Raw genomic sequence first — 25,482 nt, forward strand, 5'->3', positions numbered from 1 at the left:
GAGATTGTCTCCTTCTCAGGCCACTGCTAGTATATGAATTGCCTTTATGAGGGCAGAAGCTAATGCCCCAAAAGTGTTCAGAGATCTGTTTAGATCAGCAAAAAGTTGCCTTTCCCAGGCCAGAGAGTCTCAAATAGGTCCTCACAAACTCTTGGTATTTAGAGTGAAATCCCCTTTTGCCATAGCTGTTTCTCCACATTTTATTTGATAAGCCCCTAGCAGAGCTACTCAACATCTGAGCTACTGACTGCTTATCAATAACAAGTGAGATAATGACATTCTGGCACAACTTTCTTCATTCTTATATCTAAACAACTTTATTTCTAAAAACAATATGTGCGTTGTTGTTTTTTTGTCTTTGCCAAAAACAAATGGATTTAAAAACAACTTTGATTTGAAATCATATCAAACCAATACACAACAGTGCATAACATATGTCAGGTCCTCTGCTGATCACTTTTCTTTGCATAAATTCATTTAATCTTTTCATCCCCACTTTATTAATAATATAATCTCTAGTTTATATTCAGGGAAACAGAGAGGTAAAATAATTTGCTGAGGATCTCCCCACCAGAGGCCAGCAGAGCACAGGTCTGCACCAAGGTCTTCTAATCCCTAGTCCTGAGCTATTCTTACTGAAGCACACTGGTTTTAATTATAATAATTAAATTTGTGCACTGGGGAGGTTGTCCCTCAGCCCAGCCTGCAACCTCTCCAATCTGGGACCCCTCAGGGGATATCCGACTGCAGGTCTAAACCTGTAGTGGGACATCCCTCTCACAATCCAGGACTGCTGGCTCCCAACCGTTCGCCTGCCTGCCAGCCTGATCGAAGCCTAACTGCTCCCCTGTTGGCCCAATCACTCCCAATTGCCCTCCCCTACTGACCCTGTCACCCCTAATTGCCCACCCTTGCTGGCATGGTTGCCCCCAAGTGCTCTCCCCTGCCAACCTGGTCGCCCCTAACTGCCCTCCCCTGCTGACCTGATCTCCCACAACTACGCTCCCCTGCTGGCCATCTTATGGCAGCCATTTTTTACCACATGGGGGTGCCACCTTGTGTGAAGGCAAGAGGGTCAATTTGCATATTATCTCTTTATTATATAGGATAATTATGAAAACTTTGTTATCATTAAGCCACTGATTATTATTTGCATCACAGAGGCAGTAATATGCTGTCCTGTATTTACATTTATTATATTAACATGGACTTTGTAAATATAATTCTAAATACATTACAGTAATCTATTTCTGTGTTTGAAAAGTCCTGGTTATATGTTAATACTTAGAATTATTAGTTCCTTCCACATAAATCATAATTTTCTTAAAATGCTTTTTATGATAGAAAAAGCAGGTGAATAAACTGCCAATTGTAGCACATTGCTATGATAGGAATCTTCACAAGTGAGGAGAAGCTTACAACCCAGACACACACACACACACACACACACACACACACTATATGGGGCCTTTACTAGCTTAACACAGTTTCACAGTCACACACACACACACACACACACACACACACACACACATATATAAAAGCCTAACATGCAAATTGTCCCCTCAGGAGTTCCACCAGGAGACCAAGAGTTCGATGACTTGCTATGATGAGTGCTGACCACCAGGGGGCAGCACAAATTGAAGGAAGACACTAGCAGGGAGCTGGGGAAGGGAGGCCCCGGCCTGCAGCCAGAAGGCCCTGATCAGCCCTGATCACCAGCCAGGCCTAGGGACCCTACCGTGCACAAATTTCATACACCGGGACTCTAGTATAATCATAATGATATAAGCACTGGATATTAATCTAACATTTTCATATAAATATATTGAGAGTGGGCAAAACAAGATTGGGCAGGGAAGGGGTGTATGAAAAAGAGTTAAACTCTCATCTTCCATGGTGGGAAGTCAATAAATGATCCCTAAAATTAAAACATCATTAAACTAAGTACCAGAAGGAGGAAGGTGAATACCAAAGAAATAGCATAAAAGTTGACCATGTCTCTGGAAGCAGGAAGCGAGGGATGAGAGAAGTAAAGGGACTGATTGCTTTTTCTTTCGTCATGTGACTCCTTAATCTATGCTCATGTAGGTCTCTGATGAAAATTCACTTTTTTAAAGTAAATAAAATTCAACCATCTGACTAGTTAGAAACTAATGCATATCAACCTTTTATTAAGGAAATCAATAGAAACTATAAAGCCTACTCTCTTGATGGCTCAATTATGGTACAACCTTTGTTTAATGCAGATGAAAAGCGATTATTGCTTTTTTCCAGTTGTTTTTCTTCTAGCTAAGTGTTAGCTTCTTTTTAGTCACGGGCCTCAGCTCTTGAAACACAAAATAATGACTCTTGATTGAAAGTAGTATGCTGTTTTTTGAACTTTTAGTAAATTCAAAGATTTGATATCAGCATGATTGCAGGATTTACAAAATTGTTAACTAGTAGTTAACAAATGTACATCAAATTACATTGCTAGGAGTAAATTTTTCATGTAATTTCATCTTCCCTCTGAAAAGTTTCTTGGTGCCTTTGCCTGACAGTTTATACCTCCTCCTAACTTTGGCACTATGCGTGTAAGCTGTCCCCACTCTTCAGGAGAACGCTGCAGTACTGGCTTCCCTTCATCATTATTATTGTAAATTAACCCGTAAATGTAGTTTATACATATCTTTGAAATCCACCTGGATTATAAATAGAATGGAACTTTACTGAGCCCTCATCCTCTCAACAGTGTTGGAACATTTAAAATGGATAGACAAGGATTTGGCCAAGTTGGGAGGGAAATCTGACCACGGTTTTTTACTTCCTTAATGTAATCATATGTTCTGAGCTGATTTATTTTCAAATCAGTAAACATCAATTCTGACTAGTTTTCAAAGTGCTTACAGCTATCACCACCACTACCACCACCTTTAGTATTTTTTGAAATACTTTATAGTCACAAATTGCTTTTTCTAATAGTGAAAATGTTTTTTAGCAGCAAGAGTAAAATTCTTGCTTTCTCTTCTTTAAATAGACATATCATTATCCAATTTTCTCATCCTCTTTATGACATGAAATTAATTTGCACAGTGAAAGAAAAGGAAAATGTAGAACAAAAGATAATTTAAAGTAAATTGGCTTACTTTGCTTTCACGGGCAGTTAAAAAGTGCTAATGGCAGTAGCTTAACTGAATACTAATAGTTATGAAAATAGTTCCTGTTAGTGGCAAGCCAAAAAGCTAGGCAGCTCGATCCATCCCAACTGCTTCAATAATTGGTCATTTTTGGCAAAGAGCCTGGGTCTATAAATAATTCAATCTACTTCAGCGAGGTCTTAGCAGCAGGAACTGTCAAAAATGATATATGATACAAAACTTTATCCAAGATGGACCTTATATCCCAGGCAACATTTCCAATGCAGGCAGTGCCTGACTTAGTTAGGATAAGCATGTTCATTTCGTACAAACGGCCATCTGGGGACGGCCAATCCAGCTGGGAGGTCAGATCACCATAGTAACTCTCCCTTCTTGCCCTCTGCTGTCTCTGCACATTATCTTCCCTTCGCCTGGCCCCTCTGCCCCGGGCACCACTCCTTGCCTAGCTCTGCAGCTCACACCTGGCCCCAGGCCTGTGAGTCCCACCCTGCAACTCTTTCCAAGTCCTTAAGGGCTGTGTTTGTGATTTCTGTTTTCTGTTTTTTCAAAAAATAACTTTCCTTTTTATGCTGGGGGTTCCTCACCTTTTTATTCTCTGTCCCCGGTGCTCTGCATTATGTCTGGTACTAAGTAAGCTCAACCATGTTTGTTAAATATGTAAGAGAGATTTTGAGTTTTTCAGGTGGCCCTACTCAAAAACCTTCAACTGCAAATATGAAATAAAATAACCATGTTTCCTATTTTTTGTAAACTACATGTTTACAAAAATTCAGTGTGGACATTTTTGATATATCATTCTAATTAAAATTTATAAGATTAGAATCTTTAGGGGTGTCGAACTCAATCAGAGAAGGGGCCAAAATCTAAAATCCAGCCTAAATCGAGGGCCGAATGGTTTACTGAACAGTCATAAACTGTCATTGTGATGGAAACGCAGCGGAGTGCAGTGATGACAGCGCGGTGCGGGCCACATTGCAAGGCCTGTCGGGATGGATTTGGCCCGCGGGCCTTGTGTTTGACACATGTGGATTAGATGGACAGAATTCTTCAAAAGTATGGGTTCTGTGTAGGGGAAGTTGTGTGTTTTTTTAAAGACAGTAGTAGCCCAGATTTTGTAAAATGGGGCTATTTTTTAAGTTATTGTTGCCGTAGAGCCAGCTCAAGTAGGAGCTGTGGGGAGTGGTAGACAGATCATAGATTTGAGCCAGAAAAGCATGCATTTGAAAGCCATCTCCATTACTCTTCGGCTATAATACATAGCTTCAAGCAAACCACCACATGATTGTATTACTTCTATAAGCTTCAGCTTCCTCATCTCTTAAGCAAGAGTCCTAAGAGTTCTGCTTCAAGCTATTGATAACTTCATTCCACTTTTAATAGGATGTGTGCTTTTTTTGTGGTTGCTGTTCTATATTGGTATCATGTAGTACTTAGTACTTTGTTCATGTTATGACTATTTGCAGATGTTACCCCTCCACTAACATCTGGTTATTTGGAAGTCACTGATCTTCAATCCAAAAAACTCCGATATATCCCTATTCCCAGGTAATCCATTTCCACTTTTGTTCTTAGCTTGTATGTTAGATTAAAAGAAAAAAGAGTGACTTTTTAACAAGTACTTTGAATAAATATGTGCTTTCTGCTTCCTTAAATAGAAAGCTCTTTTTTTTTTTCTCCAGCTACAGTTGGTTTATATCTTGCTGTTCTTCTGCATGCCTTACTGCGATTTTCATTTTCATGTTCAAATGTTACATAGGTACAAATCTATCAGCCTTGTAGTTTTCATTTCTCTTTTGTTGATATGTCCTAATGATAAATTTTTTTGTATCTGAAACAGCATTTTTAGTATTATAGAAATTTTCATACTTACTAATTTAATGTTAGTTATCTGAGGTAAATGTATTCAAACTATCAAAGTAATTTAACTATCATTTGGTTGATATTGCTTTAAATTATGTTATTGCACCATGGAGATGGGCACATTGTGGTCAAAGGATTTCAGAGATTGGGGATGAAACTCAGTGCTGGTCACTGCTTTTATTATTGTCCAGGGGTGGAAGCAAAGCATTCACACCAGCTACACTGAGGCTATGAAAGGAAAGGCGGTTGCTCTGTGTCTGAACACAGAGGTCCTCACCAGCCATCCCTCTCTGGATGCCTCCACCCATGAGCTCCTTCAACCTGATCCTGTACCTGCCTTGGTCTGACTTGCCCTCCTCACATGTACTCCCTCACAGGCGACTGAGCCTTCACAGCACTGGTTAAAACATCACTTCAAATCCTAAGCGGAGAAGCCCAGAAAGCCTTCCAGTGTCACAGGAAGACCAGGCACACTGGAACTTGTCAATGACCTAAAATATCACCAGACCCCCCCACCTTTTAGCCCCTTCTCCAACTCCCAGAAGAAAGAAGCTCAGCATGACACTACAAAATAACTCAGAAACACAGTTTCCTTTACCCGTTAGTCAGGTTCAAGAAATATGAAAACATATCCAAAGAAATAGATTTACTTATTCCAGCATACATAAGTATACCTTCTTGTGTCAGTTTAATGGAAAGTGGCTTTTAATCATTTGGAAAAAGTCTTTATTCCATATTAATTATATGCTTATTAAAATATACTATTAGTGCAAGTTACAAAAGGAAAGAATTTATTTTACATTTAAAGCATTAAATGATGTTTTATTATTTGTCTTAATTTCTACCTCATTAGCCCTAGCTTTTTATATCTGTGTTTTTCTCTTTTAACTTTCTCTATAACCTATATGTTATACCTGCTATAGAAAGAACATCTGGAGAGCAATTGTATATATAACCAGTGCCAGCTGGTCACCATAATTCATTTAAAGCTGCACTGTTCAGTAGAAATGTAAAATGTGACCCACATATGTAATTTTATATTCCTTAGTAAGCACATTAAAAAAAGTAAAAAGAGCACTGACCAGTTTGGCTCAATGGATAGAGCTTCGGCCTGCAGACTCAAGGGTCCCAGGTTCGATTCTGGTCAAGGCTGTGTACCTTGGTTGCTGGTACATCCCCAGTAGGGGATGTGCAGGAAACAACTGATCAATGCTTCTCTCTCATCGATGTTTCTAACTCTCTCTCCCTCTCTTTCCTTTTTGTAAAAAATCAATAAAATATATATTTAAAAAAGTAAAAAGAAGTGAAATTAACTTTAACATTTTATTTGACCCAATGTATATTAAATATTATCATTTTGACATATATTCAACATAAAAATTTAATGAGATAATTTACATTTCTTACTTTCTCCAAGTCTTTGTATCTAGTGTGTAGTTTTCACTTACAAAACATCTAAATGTGGATTTGCCACATTTTAAGTGCCATGTGATTCTGTCTGTTCCTTGTCAGTATATCTGAGTTTCTCTAGAGATAACTGTTGTCATATTTTGGCATATATGTAATCCAAGGGAACAACCCATTTGGATTTCAGTTTTGTTGCTAAGTAATAATACTTAAACTGAGCATTCTGCTAGATATCGGGAATTTTTCATTTTATGGCTAACTTCAAATAGTAAAAAATACAGTAAAATTATATGTAACTGCAAAACCAAAATGAAAATATCACATTTGCCTTCAGTAAAATTTGAGTATTGTTTCTCAAATTTTTACATGACTTGCATTTGTAAAATGATACTCCCTAGCCTTTGTTTGTGGGTGTATGTAAGTCTAGGTTTCACTCTACTGTAATTCTATGTTGTTGTGTTTTTTTTTTAAGAACTTGTTATATATAAGGGGAATGTGTATTATTATTTTTAAAGGTAAAGAGATTCCCCCTAACCAGTTTGGTTCAGTGGATAGAGCATTAGCCTGCGGACTGAAAGATCCCAGGTTCGATTCGGGTCAAGGTCATGTACCTTGGTTCCGGGCACATCCCCAGTAGGAGGTGTGCAGGAAGCAGCTGATCAATTAGTATCTCTCATCATTGTTTCTAACTCTCTATCCCTTTCTCTTCCTCTCTGTAAAAAATCAATAAAATATATATATTTTTTAAAAAGGTGAAGAGATTCTGGACCTGGTGTACAAATTGTTGTAGAAAAGTAATTTCTTCTGCACTTTTTATTGACATGTTGAAGAAATTGCTTTGTAAATTTCCAGTTTCATGGAAATTTAAATATACAAGCAGTAGATACAGTGCTCATTAGACACACACATCTTGAGTGCTCTTAGAAGAGTTTCAAAGATAGTTTCACATGAATACATTTCATTATTCTTAAATAGCCATTTACTTCACCGTCTGTACCTACCAATTTATTTCCTAAAATAAATATTTTTTTGGAGAGCACAATAAGTCATATCCTGTTATATCAAATGTTACTTTCTGTGAGTCCTTCTAACACTGCAAAGTAGTTCTGAAACACTTGTTCCCATCCTACTGTTATCTTTCTCTTTGTATAAACATTTTCTAAGACTTCTGCATTCCAGAATAGCTGGCTGTGTTTCAGTGTTTAAAATCTACAAGGCAGACCGAAAAGAAAAGTCAAAGTAGTCTTGGTTTATTTTTTGTATATTATAATAATTTTTCTAAAACATAGTGGTTTTGTGGTTTTACCAGATCAACAATGATAGTTTATATTTTTATTATCAGAAGTTTTTAGAAAGCCAAACTGGTAATTAGAATTTCTAATGTATGTATTTTACATAGAAGAGCTATATAGGTAATAAAAGGGAGTATGTATGCAATTGACACTTATAGGCAAAAGTTATATTCCTGGAAATGACTGTATATGTATCAGAAAAATAAAATAAAGGAAATGTATATGTATGAAATGTATAATACAACTAATATATAAATTCTATATTATAAATCCTTACAATTTTCTAAGTTAGAAAAGGCAAAACACAAAGGAAGTTAATATACATAAATAAAACATCAGTTTCAAAACTGACCTAACGCTGCTGTTTGTGAAATATGAGTTTGTTTAGAATTTTTTTCTTTCCGACAATGAAGACTAATGTCATCTCGGGTCCATAAATACAAACAAACATTAAAAAATGTAAATAACCAGTAACTAAATGTGTATTTTTTTTACTCACAGATTGATCCGGTGATACCTTATAATGTGGTTATTATTAGAATTCTTTATAGCAAGTTTAGTGCACCTAAATCAAGTTAAACTAACTTCATTATCTAGATTACCAATTGCTTAAATACTGTGATTTCTTTTCAGATCAGAATTTCTCTCCCCGTATACCTCGTGGATATCTACTATTTCAGATACAGATGCACTGCTAGCTGAGTGGGGCAGAGGTGGTGTTGTTACTGTTGATATGGGAGGTGAAATCAGGCTTTGGGAAACTGGACTTGAACATCTGCATCGCTCACTCATGGAATGGAGAAACATGATTGGACAAGATGACAGACATATGCAGGTACCACCTGAATTTATCTTATCTCTTAAGGGTGCATATTGAGGTATAAATTGAGTTCATGAATATGTACCCTTATGTGGTAAAACTCTAGTTGTGAAAACTGCTAGCCCAATGACTCAAATATAGTTGCTTTAATGGCTAAAATAAATATCAGATCCAGAAAAGGGCAAATCTTATCTATGTAGATATCCATGAAAAGGTGCCTTTTTCTCTGACAGTGCTTAAATATACAGGTTCCTCATAGCATTGCATGTGAATACAATCAACTTTTATATTTTAACCTTAAGCATTAATCATTTTCCTGCACCACTTTGCATCTCTTCTCACGTGTACTATCATTGCCAGCATCTCCACTTGAGATACTGAGGATCTAAAATGCAGTGCATTTTACAATGTCAAAACCTTTAGACTAGAGAAGATAGCATCGAATAGAGATGTGTTTTTACCAAGTTCCTTATTTTCAGACTCGAGGCCCTGTGCACGAATTTGTGTACAGTGGAGTCCCTCGGCCTGGCCAGCGATCAGGGCAGTCTTGCCCAGTTGGGGAGAAGGGACCGTGGGAGGTTGTCCAGCCATGGGAGGTTGCCACCAGGGGGCAGCTCCTGCATTGAGTGTCTGCCCCCTGATGGTCAGTGCACAACATAGCGACCATCATTCAGTTGACCAGTCTTAATGATGGCTTAGGATAGGGGTGTTGAACTCAATCAGAGAAGGGGCCAAAATCTAAAATCAAGCCTAAATCGCGGGCCGAATGGTTTACTGAACAGTCATAAACTGTCATTGTGATGGAAACGCAGTGGAGTGCAGTGATGACAGCGTGGTGCGGGCCACATTGCAAGGCCTGGCGGGACGGATTTGGCCCGCGGGCCTTGTGTTTGACACATGTGGCTTAGGATTTTATTTAATACTAGAGGCCTGGTGCACAAAGTTCGTGCATGGGGCAGGGGTGTCCCTCAGCCCAACCTGCATCCTCTCCAATCTGGGACCCTTTGAGGGATGTCCGACTACCCATTTAGGCCTGATTGGGCCTAAATGGGCAGTCGGACATCCCTCTCACAATCCAGGACTACTGGCTCCCAGCTGCTTGCTTGCCTGCTTTCCTGATTGCCCCTAACCACTTCTGCCTGCCAACCCCCTAACCATTCTTCTGATAGCCTGATTGATGCCTAATTGCTCTCCTGCCAGCCTGCTTGCCTCTAATTGCCACCCTTGCAGGTCTGGTCCCCCCCAACTGCTCTTCCCTGTGGGCCCAGTTGCCCCAAACTTTTCTCCTCTGCTGACTTAGTTACCCCTAATTGCCCTCTCCTTTAGGCTTGATCGCCCCCAACTGCCCTCTCTTACAGGCCTGGTCCCTCCCAACTGCCCTTCCCTGCTGGCCATCTTGTGGTGGCCATCTTGTGTCCACATGGGGGCAGGATCTTTGATTACATAGGGGCAGCCATCTTGTGTGTTGGAGTGATGGTCAATCTGCATATTACTCTTTTATTAGATAGGATAGAGGCCTGGTGCACGAATGGGGGCCAGGTGGTTTGCCCTTAAGGGTGTCCTGGATCAGGGTAGGGATTCCCTTGGGGCATGGGGCTGCCTAGGCAAGGGGCCTGTGATGGTTTGCAGGCCAGCCACACACTCCAGTAAACGAAGCAGAGGCCCTGGTATCTGGGATTTATTTATCCTCTATAACTGAAACTTTGTAGCCTGAAGCGGACCCAAGCCTCCTGCTCACTCTGTGGCCGCAGCCATCTTGGTTGGAGTTAATTTGCATATTACTATTTTTATGAGATAGGACTAGAGGCCCGATGCACGAAATTTGTGCAAGGGGCTCAGCCCTTACAGCCCCGTCTGCCTTGGACCTTACAGGCCCAGCTTCATCTGGAATGTTGTCCGGAGAGTTGTTCTGCTGTTCATCTGATTTGCATATTACACTTTCATTATTATAGATAGATAATGCATGTTTAGCAGTTAGAATAAGTAGACCAAACCCTACACTGGAAAGGTGTATGGGAACAGGTGTCCAAAATGAGAGGAAACCCCAAGACTCCAAAAATGAGTCAGTCATCACCTAATCTAGCTGCTGTCTGGAACTAATGTGAACAATGAGGAAGCTTGTGTACCCATAAATACTAAAGCATATCATAAAAGCATTTATTTATAATTTATTTATTTTAATCTTCAGAAGAAAACTTCCTTGTTTACATTTCATTTTTATCCATTAAAAAGAAAGGTAGGTTTCTGCCATCTGTGTTGCTCTGCAAAGAGCCAATTACCGAGATAAGAAATTTCCACAAACTATTTTATTGATACCTGATTAATAATTACTGTTTTATGTAGTCATTTTTGTGATTTCCTTAAAGGAGAAATACATATATTTGTGAATGAATAATACCTAGTTCCTTTATATTCTTAATCACTGAAAGTAACATTTTAAAAAATCACAAACCAGTATAAGCAAGCAACCTCAAATCCTTTTGGAATGGTATTCATATATTATTTTAATTAAACTAAAACAAATGTATAGCTCTAAAATAAATATGTCATTAAGTGCAATGGATTTATCACACCAACAGACTGAATGTTGGTCACTATCCATAACAATAATTAGAAAAGTAATTAACTGTGGTTCTTTTTTATTATTCTGAACATTAATTCCTTTGCCCTTTTAATTAAGCTCCTGTTTTCATTATAGTGATTGATACCTAATAGTAAATACTATAGTATTTGAATCTTTTATTTTTAATTTCTCATGTGTTATAGACATCTAAGGTCATATTTTTCCTATGGTCAGCATTTGTGGCCTATTAAGTTTATCATTTACAACAGAACTTTAAAAGGACTTTTACTCATGATTTTGGTAACTGGTGTCAACCACTACAAAAATTAACCTCTATTTGTGTTCAGCTGTGTAGCTTTTCTCTTCCAGTGTCTTTCCTGACTGTTGTGCATCTCTGTATTCTCAGCTTCTAACATAATGATTCGTACACAACAGGAAATTAATAGGTTTGTTTATGCTTACATTCATATATATTAAATTACACTGGTCATTAAAGCTATTTGACAACAAATGAAATTATTTTAAACTGTCACAAATTATTCATTTGTTTTTATTTAACTGAATACTGAATAGGTATTTATTGACTGTATATGATTATCAAGTTAGGAATAAACAATTATAGTACCTAACATCTCAAAAATAAAATATAGTACCTAACATCTCAAAAATATACAGGAGAATATTTGATCTTTCCCAAACCAACTATTTTCTAGGAAATATATAACTATACTTCCAGTTCAATGTTCAGCTGTCACAGAAAGAAGACTTATTCAGTAATAAAGTTACATAATTCAGAATGAAATTGTAGTTTCATTTGGAAAACTAGAATAGATGTTATCTAACATTCTCCTTCCATCCCTGATGTTCCCTGATCCATTTTGGTTCATATTGAAAATGTATACTTATGTACAGATTCAAACTGAGGAACAAATTGTCTTTATGTATAAACAGATGGGATTCATTGTCCAAATAGTCTGCCGTTGTTTTAATTTTTGGTTATGTCTCTCCTCTTCCTTCTCATCGCTTGGTAAACAATGAGACAGCATATTTAATTGCTCTTATTTAGAACAGTTCATGTTATTATTTACAAGTAGTTTACACAACTAAGTCTAAATACGACTTATCCCTGGGGCAGCAGTAATAACAAGTAAAAATGTGTCTTTTACAGTTCTCCTGTTCCGTCCTTCAAATTCTTCCTATTTATAGATACTTTATTCAATATGGGTCTGCTTCTGATTTAGGAGCTTGATTAGAAGTATTGAGAGGAGACTAGGTTCTCCCTTGTTCCTGGCAGAGTAACCTGATCTCCATCTAGTGGCCAAAGGACTTACTTTACATTATAAAAATTAAAAGGCCAGGTTTGTTCTTCAGTAGTTTGAGGCAGCCCAGGCTGGTGTGGGAGGTTTACACACCCGTGCTTGGGTGGTTCCTGTCAGTTCTGTGATGCTCATTAGGTCAGCAGCGAAGGCCAGACAAATAACCTCCCGTGCCATCCACCACTGACTATTGACCCCCATCTTTCTCTAATTCCTTTGCCTAGTGTCAAAAGAACTGTTATATTTAGATAAGCTAAGCCAGTCATGTGCGTTATCTCCAATCCTTTATGCTTTTGCTACATTTCAGGCTTCCAGAGTTAATAGCTCTGAAGCCACTATTGCTTTGAATTTTTGTTTTATTTAATGAATTCATTGATAGTTGTTTTAATGAGTATAACATGCAAGAGAGTATATATTAAGCCCTGCATATACAGTGTGTTCATTAATTTTACATGCTTTGATAGGAACATGTGTTTTTCTTATAGTCAGCAACTATAACAACAAACTCAAATCATCACTGTAACTGTCATCCTAAGAGCCCATTATTAAGAATCAATTTTTATTCCTTTTATATTCCATGCTTATAGAAGCCTGAGTTCATTATAAGCCAAAATTCTTCTGACTACACTTCATAGTATACTTTATAAGGCTTGCTTTTTACATATTTTTATTTAGTTTGGATTCTTCCCAAGAAGGCTGCTAATAGCTACACCACAGTTTCCCTCAGGAATCAAGTCCTCTACTCCAAAAGGCTCTTGGTGGCTCTTCTTGTGGCAGCGAAAAGGCTGAAAGGTCGTGGCTTTCAAATGTTGTTTTCTAATTACAGTAAACTACTCACAAACTAAATGTTTTCTATGTTGCTGGTAGAATCTCTTTGAGGCCTCTGAACAGTACCATGTACTTAAAAATGGGTGGAGCCATCTGACACAAACACTGAGGGACTGGAACTTACTCACCCTTTACAGTGTGCCTGGCACACAACAGACACAGTGAATATTTGAAAATCGAAAGACGCATGGAGAAAATACATGGAAAAGATAGCTACTTTCTATTAAGCACAACTCGTCCTTTCCCCATTTCAAAGAAAATGTTCTGGGAATATGAGTAAATGTAGCTTGCTGTACTTAGGTAGCTAAGCCTGGCCTTTTCTGTAACCACTAGTTCAACAGTTAGGAATTTCTAAGACTTACTTTCAGCTCTGGAAACCTAGTTTACTTAATTGGTACTCTATTAGTAAATTTAGGTTTTCGCCGTATAAGCTGTTACCTTCAGATCCTCTTTGGAGGTTTGAAATTCTTTGTTCTTTTTAAGGACCAGAGTCCACTTTTGTACATTATTCACTGCTCTCATTGGTAACTCTAAAAATACTTAACAGTCTGATTCACTGTATCAATGTTATAGAATAATACATATTTTGCAGAACATTTATATACACATTTGCCTTTGGAAATCATACTTGGCCCAGAAAGGCAATGCTTTTTATAAAAAAATTTGTAATTTCCCACCATATCTCCTAGTAATGTGTCAATAGAGCTGATTTTCAGAGGATGGTCTAGCTGTTTGTATATATAGTAACTCTTGGGCAGTGCCTCCAAGAATTTTCCCATTGTTTGTTTCTATTAGGGAAATCCCAGCCATAGAAGTTCACTTTGATTCTAATTTTAGATCAGCAGTGCTTGATGAAAGCGCAAGATCCCCTGGAGAGCATGATATACCCAATGGTGTGCTGACGAACTAGCTCCCTGGGGTGAGGTGGGGCAGTTTATAATATTTATCCTTTTCCATGGTGTACATGTTTCCTCCATGGCTGATTTCAAGCTACCAAGTTAACAGTCTGCTCTCACAATTCCTTCTAGCAATCATTTCTCAAGCTGGCTCCAACATGCTGCTGGTCTGGGTAAGCCTGTAGCACCCCAGGGAGAATTATGACAGTTACCTAACTGCAAAACCTTCTAGGAATACGGCAATGGAAATGTAGATAAGGAGCAAGAGAGAAGCAAAAGATGAGAAAGGGTATTGAGGATGCAGATAAGATGGAATATCATGTTGCCTTGGGAAATGTTGAAACTTGGCAGTTATCCTACTTACCAATCGACAGTGTTCTTCTTGAACTAGAAATTTGGTTTGAGTAAAGGATTAGAGAGAAGTCTGCCCTCAGGTAGGATAACAGTCCTGGGTTCATGCACAGGGGCCACCTTTCTTCTAACACTGTATTTCAGAAGGAAACTGATAGGTGTTTTTTTTTTTACACTCCTCCAAACGTATTGTTTTTATTGGATCACAGCTTTATCAGTAATTGCTAAAAATATCTAAAATCAAATCACCTTCTTAAGATAAGCAAGACAACAAGTGTATGATTTTGAAGCATAAGGAAAACAAATTAATTCTACATTGTTTCAATTATAAATTGAGATGTCAAATGCAGTGATTATGTTGAGTCAATGGCTATAGAATTTTTATGGCTCTGAGCTCATAATTTATATACTCAGGTAAAGTCAGCACATCACAGTGGCAGTAGAAATAAAACCTTACTGTTATATTATAGATAGAATTGTAATTTTATTCATAGGCCATATAGCCTATTGTTTAAACGCATAGTTTGAAGTGGTTAAATATGGGTTCAAATCCATGTTCTACTTTGTCTGTGATCTTTGCCAATTACTTGTTCTTTCTACTCTTTCCTTTCAATTATATAAAGATAGGATCGTCATGCCTTACAAAGTTGTTGTAAGAATGAAATACATTAATGTCTGGCACAGAGTAAGTACTTAGTAAACAAACAAAAACAGAAAAAAAGTTAAAAACATGAGATTCAGCTAATATTAGACTACAAAAGTCTTTAATGCTTACATGGAAACAAAGCCAAATTAAAATGAAGCCCTATTACCCAAACACCTAATATTACATTATGACCCAATGAGTTACATAACTCATAATCTATCCTAGTGTTAAATTTGTGACATTTGTTTATAATCCTGTTTGGAAAAACTTTTGTTAGGCCCCAAAAAGGAATTGAAAAAAACGGTCTGTACCCAAATCTGTCAGCTTGAAGAAAAGCAGGAAATCATGATAGCACAGTTGTCAGCAGAGGATTATAATGTCTAGCCTTATTTAAAAGACAAATTAGGACAGGACCAAAAAACACACAGCAAAATATACATCATCTTTAGCCTGAATCCTGAGAACAGTTAAGAACAAGTCAAATTTGGAGCCATCATTCTTAGTTTTTCTATATAACATTTCTGTTTCTCTTTATAACATTCTAAAGATATTTCTCTTTTTACTTTCTACTAGAGGCCCGGTGCATGAATTCATGCACCCTTGGCCTGGCCTGTGGGATCAAGCCAAAACTGGCTCTCTGACATCCCCCAAAGGGTCCCAAATTGCGACCAAGGGACCCCACTGGTGCACGATCAGGGCCAGGTAGGGATGTGAGAGGTTGGCCAGCTGGGGAGGGACCTTGGGAGGGCTCCAGGGTATGTCTGGCCCATCTTCTCAGTCCCAATTGGCTGGACCTCAGAAGCAAGCTAACCTACTGGTTGGAGCATCTGCCCACTGGTGGTCAGTGCACACCATAGCAGTGGTTGAGCGGCCTTAGCATATCATTAGCATATTATGCTTTGATTGGTTGAACGGCCGACCAGATGACTGAACACTTAGTATATTAGGCTTTTATTATATAGGATTTCTGGTATTATCTCTAACCTTTCTCTGAATAGTTCCACCCATCTATCCATTTAATTTATATCTTTGAGCACTCAGTATCCTATATAAAAGGCTAATTAGTGACTGAGCATTTTTTCATGTATCTCTCAGTCTTCTGATGTCCTCTTTCAAATGTCCTTTGCCCATTTTTTTTTTATTGGATTGTTTATCTTCCTTTTGTTAAGTTGTATGAGTTCCCTGTAAATTTTGGAAATTAAACCCTTATCTGAGATAGCATTGGCAAATATGTTCTCCCACACAGTGGGCTTTCTTATTGTTTTGTTGATGGTTTCTTTTCCTGTACAGAAGATTTTATTTTGATGTAGTCCCCATTTGTTTATTTTCTTTTTAGTTTCCATTGCCCTGGGGGCTGTACTGGTAAGATATTGCTACGACATATGTCTGCTATTTTTGGTGCTTATGAAGTCTTACATTTAAGTCCTTTAACCATTTTGAATTTATTTTTGTGTATTGTGTAACTTGGTGATCTAGTTCTGTTCCAATGGTCTATATGTCTGTTCTTGTTCCAGTACCAGGCAGCTTTGAGGATAATGGCTTTATAATATACCATATTTTTCGGCATATAAGATGACTTTTGAAACGAAAAAAGTCAACCGAAAATCGGGGGGTCGTCTTATTCGCCGAGTATATCCCAAAAAACGTCTCGATATGCCGCTAAACGAATTTTCCAACTCGATCCCTCACCAATCACTGCAAGGCTGCTCAGACCACCTCTCTAACTCAGCCAATCCAAGCAGGCTTTTTATGCATGCAAATTGTACATGTTCTGTACCCGAAGCTACACTGTGTTCTAGTTAAAAAGCCTGCTCAGGTTGGCCAGAGTCAGAGAGGCGGTCTATTAAAAAAAGAACTGGTGTTGCCTCGGAAGTGGGGGGTAGTCTTATACAGCGAATACAGGCCTAAACCTATGTTTTAACTGTAAAATTAGGGTGTCGTCTTATATGCCAGAAAATACGATAGCTTGATATCTGTCTGGTATTGTGATCCCTCCAACTTTGTTCTTCTTTCTCAGGATTGCTGTGGCTATTTGGGGTCTTTTTTTTTATTCCATATGAATTTTTAGAGAATTTGTTCTAAGTGTGTGAAATATGCCATTGGTGTTTTAATGGGGATTGCATTGAATCTATAAGTTGCTTAGGGTAGTATGGATATTTTGATGATGCTGATTCTACCAATCCATGAATGTGGTATGTTCTTCCATTTGTTTATGTCTTCCTGTATCTCTTTTTTCAATGTCCTATAGTTTTCCAAGTACAGATCTTTTACCTCCTTAGTTAAGTTTATTCCTAGGTATCTTAATTTTTTTGGTGCAATAGTAAATGGGATTTTTTCCCCCTCTTCTGTGAGTTCATTATTGGTGTATAAAAAAAGCCATAGATTTATGGATGTTAATTTTGTATCCTGCTACATTGCTGAATTCATTTATTAAGTCTAGTAATTTTTTGATGGGTTCTTTGGGGTTTTCTATGTACTATATCATGTCCTCTGTGAATAGGACAGTTTTACTTCATTTTTTCCAATTTGGATACCTTTTATTTCTTCTTTTTCTCTGATCACGGTGGCTAGCACTTCCAGTACTATATTGAACAGGATTGATGAAAGTGGGCATCGCTGTCTTGTTCCTGTTCTTATGAGAAATTGTTTTAATTTTTGCCCATTGCATATGATATTGGCTGTGAGTTTGTCATATGTACCTTTTATTATATTGAGGTGTGATCCCTCTATTTCCACTTTTCTAGGGTTATTATCAAGAAAGGATGTTGGATTTTGTGATTTTTGTCTCTCAATTTGTTTATGTAATGTATCACATTTATTGATTTGTAGATATTGTACCATACTTGCATCCCCAGAATAAATTCCACTTGGTCATGGTGCATGATCTTTCTAATGTAATGCTGGATTCGATTTGCTAAAATTTTGTTGAGGATTTTAGCATCTCTGTTCATCAAAGATATTGGCCTCTAGTTCTCTTTCTTTGTGGTGTCTTTATCTAGTTTTTGGATTAGGGTAATGCTGGCTTCAAAGAAAGAGATTGGAACTGTGCTTTCATCTTGAATTTTTTGGAATAGTCTGAGGAGGATAGGTTTTAGTTCTTCTTTGAATGCTTGATAGAAATCCCCTGTAAAGCTATCCATACCAGGGCTTTTGTTTGCTGAAATATTTTTTTATTACTGTTTCCATTTCTTCAGTAGTTATCAGCATATTCAGGTTTTTTTATTCTTCCTCATTGAGTTTTGGAAGCTTGTATTTTTCTTAAAATATGTCCATTTCATCTCGGTTGTCTAGTTTGTTGGAGAATAATTGCTCATACCATTTTTTTCATAATCCTTTATTTTTCTGTGGGGTCAGTTGTTACTTCACCTCTTTTCTGATTTTGTTTATTTGGGTCCTCTCTCTTTGCATCTTGGTTGGTCTGGCTAGAGGTTCATCAGTCTTATTTATCCTTTGAAAGAACCAATTATTAATTTTATTTATCTTTTGTATTATTTCTTTTGGTCTCTATGTTGTTTATTTCTGCTCTGATCTTTATTATTTTCTTCCTTCTGCTTACTCTGAGCTTTTCTTGTTGCTCTATTTCTAATTCTTTGAGTTGTAGGGTTAGATAATTTATTGCCATTTTTTCTTGTTTTTTGAAGTAGGCCTATAGAGCTATGATTGTTGTGTTTTCATTGTCATTTGTTACCAGGAAGCTTTTTATTTTTTCTTTGATATCTTTGGCGACCCAATCATTGTTTAATAGCATGCTATTTAGCCTCCAGATATTTGATTTTTTTTCATTGTTTTTATTGTAGTTGATTTATAATTTTATGCAATTGTGATCTGAGAAGATGCTTGATATGATTTCTATCTTCTTGAATTTGAAGAGACTTTGCCTGTGTCCCAGTATGTGGTCATCTTCAAAAATGACCTGTGTGCACTTGAGAAGAATGTATATTCTGTGGCTTTGGAGTGGAATGTTCTGAAGATGTCAATTAATTCTGTCTGATCTAATGAGTCATTTAGGATTGATATTTCTTTGCTGATTCTTTGTTTAGAGGATTTTTCCAGTGGTGTTAGTGGGGTATTAAAGTCCCCTATTATGACTGCATTGCTGTCAATCTCTCCCTTGATATCTTCCAGGAAATTTTTTAATGTATTTGGGTGCTCCTGTATTGGATGCATATATGTTTACCAGTTATATCTTCTTGTTGAATTGCTCCCTTTCATATTATGAATGGCCCTCATTATCTCTTGTTATGGCCTTCACTGTGAGGTCAAATTTGTCAGATATAAGTATTGTTACCCAGCTTTTTTTTCATTTCCATTCACCTGAGAAAAATTTTTTCATCCCTTCACTGTCAATCTGTTAGTCCTTTGTTCTGAGGTGGATCTCTTGTAGACAGCATATATATGGGTCATGTTTTCTTAACCATTCAGCTACCCTGTCTTTTTATTGGAGTATTTAATCAATTTACATTTAAAGCTATTACTGACTAGAAGCCCAGTGCATGAAATTTATGCACTCAGGGTGGAGTCTCTCAGCCCAGCCTGTCCCCTCTCACATTCCAGGAGCCCTATGATCAATCCCCTGCAGAGGGATGCCCCACCCACCTGTTGCAGTGCCGCCCTCTACGGGCAATCACAGAGCCTCCCCAATTGATTGCCCCACCTGCTGGTGACCTGGACCTCCCTCTGTGGGGCCATTGTGGTGTGATGGTGGGTCCCCCTGAACAATCACATCGCACCCACCTTGGGTGGCCTGGCACCAGTGCATGTCATAAGGTGGTTGTCCAGATGGTCATTCTGCTGTTTAGCCGATCAGTTGACTTGCATATTTTACTTTTATTATAGATGCCTGTGTTCCTTCTTCCCTTCCTAGTTCTTCTTTTTACAATAGTCCCTTTAGCATTTCTTGCATTGCTGGCTTGGTGATAATAAACTCTCTTAGCCCTTTTGTGTTGTGAAGTTTCTGATTTCCCATTCAATTTTGAATGATAGCCTTGCTGGGTATAGTATTCTTGGGTTCAGTCCCTTGCTTTGCATCACTTTGTATATTTCATTCCATTCCATTCTGGCCTGTGTTTCTTTTGAGAAATCAATTAATAATCTAATGGGAGACCCCTTACAGGTAACTTTCTGTCTCTCTCTGGCAGCCTTTAAGATTCTTTGTCACTGGTGTTTGCCAATTTAAATATATTTTTATTGATTTTTTACAGAAAGGAAGGGAGAGAGATAGAGAGCTAGAAATGTCGATGAGAGAGAAACACCAACCAGCTGTCTCTTGCACACCCCCTAATGGGGATATGCCCGCAACCAACGTGCATGCCCCTGAACCTGGGACCTTTCAGTCCGCAGACCGACGCTCTACCACTGAGCCAAACCGGTTTCGGCGGTGTTTGCCGAATTTGTCTTCCATCCTTTTTGGGGTCCTTATGACCATTGCTCTGAATTTGTTCTCTGATAAATTGCTTGCCTCCATTTCATTTACTTCCTTTTCTGATAGTTCCTCTTCTTTCCTGTTTCAGCTGTTTCTTTGTCTTTTCATTTTTGCTCCTCTCAGGGTGTCTGGTTATGTGGCTCACTCTCTACCATATTGACCAAAAGGCACAAAATACAAGTTGACAAGACATGACACAGAAGGAACAAAACACAAATGTATTCAGAACACCAATAACTCCAAATAAAGGTTATCACCAGAGAAAATAGAATGAAGGGAGAGAAAAGAGTGCAAAAAATGATATTGGGAAAAGGAAAAGGGTAAGAGAGAAAATGAAAAGAAGAAATAGTCTAGTTACAGCAGTCTTCATAAGAGACTTGCCAGTTGCCAGAGCTCTGAATAAAATTGTCGAGTCTTCCTTGTTGCATTATATTGATAGTAGGTTTTCCCTCCCACCAAAAAGAACTTACAAATATTGGATAACTTTAGTTATTTTCTCTTTTACATATTTCTGTTTTAAGAGGTGAATGACCTTAGGCTGTTAAAACCCTGCATCTCACACTGCTGGTAGGGGTTGAATAATGCTTTCCAAAAATAACAACATCTATAGAGCCCCAGTAGGAAAATCTAAAACTTACATTGGTTTTTGTGCTAGCCAAAGGGGAAAGTGCTGAATCTGACAGTGAGTCATCATTACCTCAACTGCTCTGCCATCATATTTCCATATGTCATACCCAGAAAGAGAAGCCCTGACATAATATCAGAAACAAATTCATGCGTTCTAAATCTGGTTTGAGTTAGTCCGTCGAACTTCTGACAAACATAAGACTATTTCACACCAATTAATAGTAGCTATTATTGTTACTATTGCTCTCTTAATACTAAAATACAATGTTCTGTTAGTTTGTTTGTTTGTTTTCTATTATCTAGCCTACAACTACTTAGACATTTAAAAACCAACTGCAGATCTCTCTGGTTTGATGGTCAGGATAAGCTTCTGGACTATCTCAAGATTAAACAGGAATTGACTTTAAGATTCTGAATGCAACTCTTCTCACCCAAGACCAGCCAGAGAGAAAGAGAGAGAGAGAGAGAGAGAGAGAGAGAGAGAGAGAGAGAGAGAGAGAGAGAGAGAGAGAGGATATTTATATTTACTTATTTTTATATTATATACTAGAGGCCCAGTGCACAGAATTCATGCACAGGGATCGGGGGAAGAATCCCCTCAGCTCAGCCTGTACCCTCTCCAATCCAAGACCACTGGCTCCTAACTGCTCACCTACTTGCCTGCCTGATTGCCCCTAGCTGCCCACCCTGCTGGCCTGGAAACCCCCAACTACCCTCTCCCCACTGGCCTGGTTACCCCTAACTGCCCTCCTGCCTGCCTAGTTACCCCTTACTGCCCTCCCTTTCAGCCTGGTCACCCCTGACTGCCCTTCCCTGCAGGCCTGGTCACCCCTGACTTCCCTCCCCTGCAGGCCTGATCACTCCTAACTGCCCTCCCCTGCAGGCTTGATCACCCCCAACTGCCCTCCCTTGCATGCCTGGTCCCTCCCAACTGCCTTTCTCTGTTGGCCATCTTGTGTCCACATGGGGAAGCCATCTTTGACCACATGGGAGCAGCCATCTTGTGTTTTGGAGTGATGGTCAATTTGCATGTTACTCTTTTATTAGGTAGGATAGAGGCCTGGTGCACGGGTGGGATCCAGCTGGTTTGCCCTGAAGGGTATCCCGAATCAAAGTGCAGGTTCCCTTGGGGCATGGGGTGGCCTGGGCAAGAAGCCTGTGGTGGTTTTCAAGCCAGCCAGGACACCCAGCAACCCAAACAGAGGCCCTGGTATCTGTGATTTTTTATCTTCTATAATTGAAACGTTGTAGCCTTCATCAGAGGCCAAGGCAGGCCAGAGCTGTAGAAGCTTGGCTTCCTCCATAGCCAGGGGCATTTCAAGCCTCCTGCTCTCTCCAGCTCCTTGGCTGCCACCATTTTTGTTGGGATTTATTTAACTTCTATAATTGAAACTTTGTAGCCTTGAGTGGAGGCCTGGGCCAGACAGGGTGTACATGAAGCTTGATTTCCTCTATTGCTGGGGAAACACAAGCCTCCTACTCTCTCCGTGGCCGCAGCCATCTTGGTTGGGTTTGCATACTCGCTCCTGATTGGCTGGTGGGCACAGCCTGTGGGTTTATCAGAGAGATGGTTAATTTACATATTACTCTTTTATTACATAGGACATGTGTTTATGGGTATACATTTCAAGACTATGTAAATATGGTGTTTCTCGTCAAACTTTTATTCATTAATTTTGTCACCTATTGATGATTCTTGTCTCAATCAATTATTACTACTATGGTTACCAGATGGTGATTCCCTCCCCCCCGCCCCCCAATTCCATCCTTTCTTCTACATTTATTAGTTGGGATTCCAAGCTAAGGAAATGCATTGTAGTTTGTTTGTTCTTAGTATGACTTCATAGATTTCTATCTTATTTAATGGGTTATAGTCCATTGTCATTCTTTATTTTGATGTTCAAATTGTTCCAGGTTCAGCCAGTGGAAATGGAAGCACTTTAAGCCACTTCCCTTGTCTTATTGACAGGATTCAGTCGTTTTTTAATACTTCCTTACTTTGTGACACAAAAATTAAATCTACTTATTTTTTTCACTGATTTTCTGTACTGATATAAATAATGTTTCTTTGGGCAGTTTCTTTAAGTACTGCCTGTTGACATCGGTCAACCTATTAATACAAAAGAAACATTCTGACCTATTTCATTTAACCAACTTAGCAAATAAACTTACCCTATTGGATGGATGTCTAGAGAATCCTAAACATTTGTAACTCATCAACGTCTCTCTAATAAACCCTCACACATCTGTCCCCACTAGTTGAGTTGTGCTCACATTTGACAGGAGACATTTTAGTGGAGCCTTCTGTGCCTATACTTAACAGTTGCACTGAGAGTCTCAGAATGACCCCTCATTCATAACTATGTACATTGGAGAAAAATATACAAAGATCTGAGGTAATAATGGCCACCACTTATGTTGAATATTTTTCTTCATTACAATAGAGAAATCATCCATTGTAATCTATCAGTTTCATTAAAGATTTGGCTTGACATATGTAGACAGTATTTCTTCTGACTATTGACCAGAACTTAAAATAATATAATTGTAGTGATTTGTTATTTGATAATTATCTACTATCCTACTATAGTTTATTTTTAACTTTAAATTCCTTCTGGTTTTTGTTTTTTAAGGTTGAGTTTATTATTTCTACTGACCACAAGAGGGTGTCTGTGAGCTAGGAACAGGAGTATCTCAGATGAACTAAAAGAACTTGAACAGTAACTGTTGTCATTTCACTATATTTGGAAGTTATAATTTTAAAGTATAATCTGGTTAGCCAGAAAACTTAATTCAGTGTTCTTTCCATTAGAAGGTCTTTTGTCTATCAAATGAAAGAATTTTGTGAAAAGAATTTAGAACTTTAAGTGAGGTTGTGTGGTACAGATAAAAATACTCAAGTCAAAATTTAAAGAATCCAGATCCTCTTCTGGGCTCTGCCTCTCATGTGTGGCTTTTGGCAGACATGTCACCTCTCTGGGCCTTAAATTCTTTATCTGTAAAATAAAATATATTATAAGCTGATCCTTTAGGTCCTTACATAAAAGGCAACAGTTAAGACAGGATCTAAAATTAGATGTGTAGCCCTCACTGGATAGAGCATTGGCCCACAGACTGAAGGGCCCTTGTTTAATTCCAGCCAAGTGCATATACCTAGGTCTGTGTCTCTCCCCTCCCTTCCACTCTCTCAAAAACAAACAAAACAAAACAAAACAAAAAAACTCAGGGGAGGATTAAAAAAATAAATAGCAAATAAAATTAGATGTATATCAAAGAACTTCTTCATCCCAGTGATTCTTTTAATTTACTACTTAGTATGTGCTGTCTGCTTTCAATACATCTTTTCATATAATCATTACAACCACTATTTTAGGTACATATTAACTTTTTTGCTAATAGTTGGGTTTTTTTGTTTGTTTGTTTTTGTTTGTTTGTTTGTTTTTAGAGAAGGAGGGAGAGAGGGAAACATCCATGGGAGAGCGAAACATCAACTGGCTGCCTCCAGTGCACCCCCATGAGGCACTGATTCTGCAACTCAGTCATGTGCCCTGGGAATTGAACTGGCAGCCCCTTGGTGCACAGGAAGATGCCCAACCATCCAAGCCATGCCAGCCAGGGTTGTGCTCATTTTGAAGTTAGTCTTAAGTGATTTACCCAAGATCATTTATTTCCCTAAAAATGAACAAAACTGAGATTTCAGCCTAGTTCCCTGTAACTCAGAAGCCTATGATCTTATTCCTCTTTACCACATGGCTTCCCTTTACCAAAAGACTAGCTTCAATAGAAATTGTACTTTCATAGAAGAAAACAGATCATTCTCTGCCCAGTAGAGTTTAGACCAATGCTTACAGGTACCTGATGGTTAGTGTGGATGGGAGACACAGACAGGGGGGTCTGAGGTAACCAGGAAGTCCTGCCCCACCTAGGAGGGCAGCCTCTACTGGCTGTGCCATGTGAGAATACAGGTGCCATTTGGCCTCCTCATTTTCCAGAATTGGTATTTTTAAATGAAATCTCTTTACTTTGAAATTTTGTCAACAAATTCAGAACTTTTAAGGAGTAGAGAGACAGCAAAATACTCCAGGACCTATAGATCTTGTCCTCTCCCAGATTGGGGTAGGGTCAAGAAAAGAAGTCCCATTCATTCTCTTGCAAACTTTTGCAAGTAATTTGTCTATGTTGGTAAATTTTCTCACTTGCTTCAAAAACTCTTAGACTCTCCTAATGGCATTAAGCATTTAAAACAGGGATTGGCAAATTACCATTTGTTTCTATGGTTCATAAGCTAAGAATTGTGTTTGTTACAAAACAAAG

At 38.3% G+C, this 25,482-nt stretch overlaps 1 protein-coding gene across 1 annotated transcript in view; it reads left to right on the forward strand.

Annotated features, from left to right (window-relative positions):
* The window catches only part of VWA8 (von Willebrand factor A domain containing 8), a 341,016-nt gene that overhangs the window by 239,649 nt on the left and 75,885 nt on the right, over positions 1-25,482 (forward strand). Inside the window, exons 36-37 of the mRNA XM_036454732.2 lie at positions 4,604-4,685; positions 8,333-8,534. Of these exons, the coding sequence (XP_036310625.1) occupies positions 4,604-4,685; positions 8,333-8,534 (284 nt within the window). The remainder of the gene's footprint in view (positions 1-4,603; positions 4,686-8,332; positions 8,535-25,482) is intronic.

The sequence above is a fragment of the Pipistrellus kuhlii genome, unplaced genomic scaffold (assembly GCF_014108245.1).
Source record: "Pipistrellus kuhlii isolate mPipKuh1 unplaced genomic scaffold, mPipKuh1.p scaffold_m20_p_3, whole genome shotgun sequence".
Taxonomy (NCBI): Eukaryota; Metazoa; Chordata; class Mammalia; order Chiroptera; family Vespertilionidae; genus Pipistrellus; species Pipistrellus kuhlii.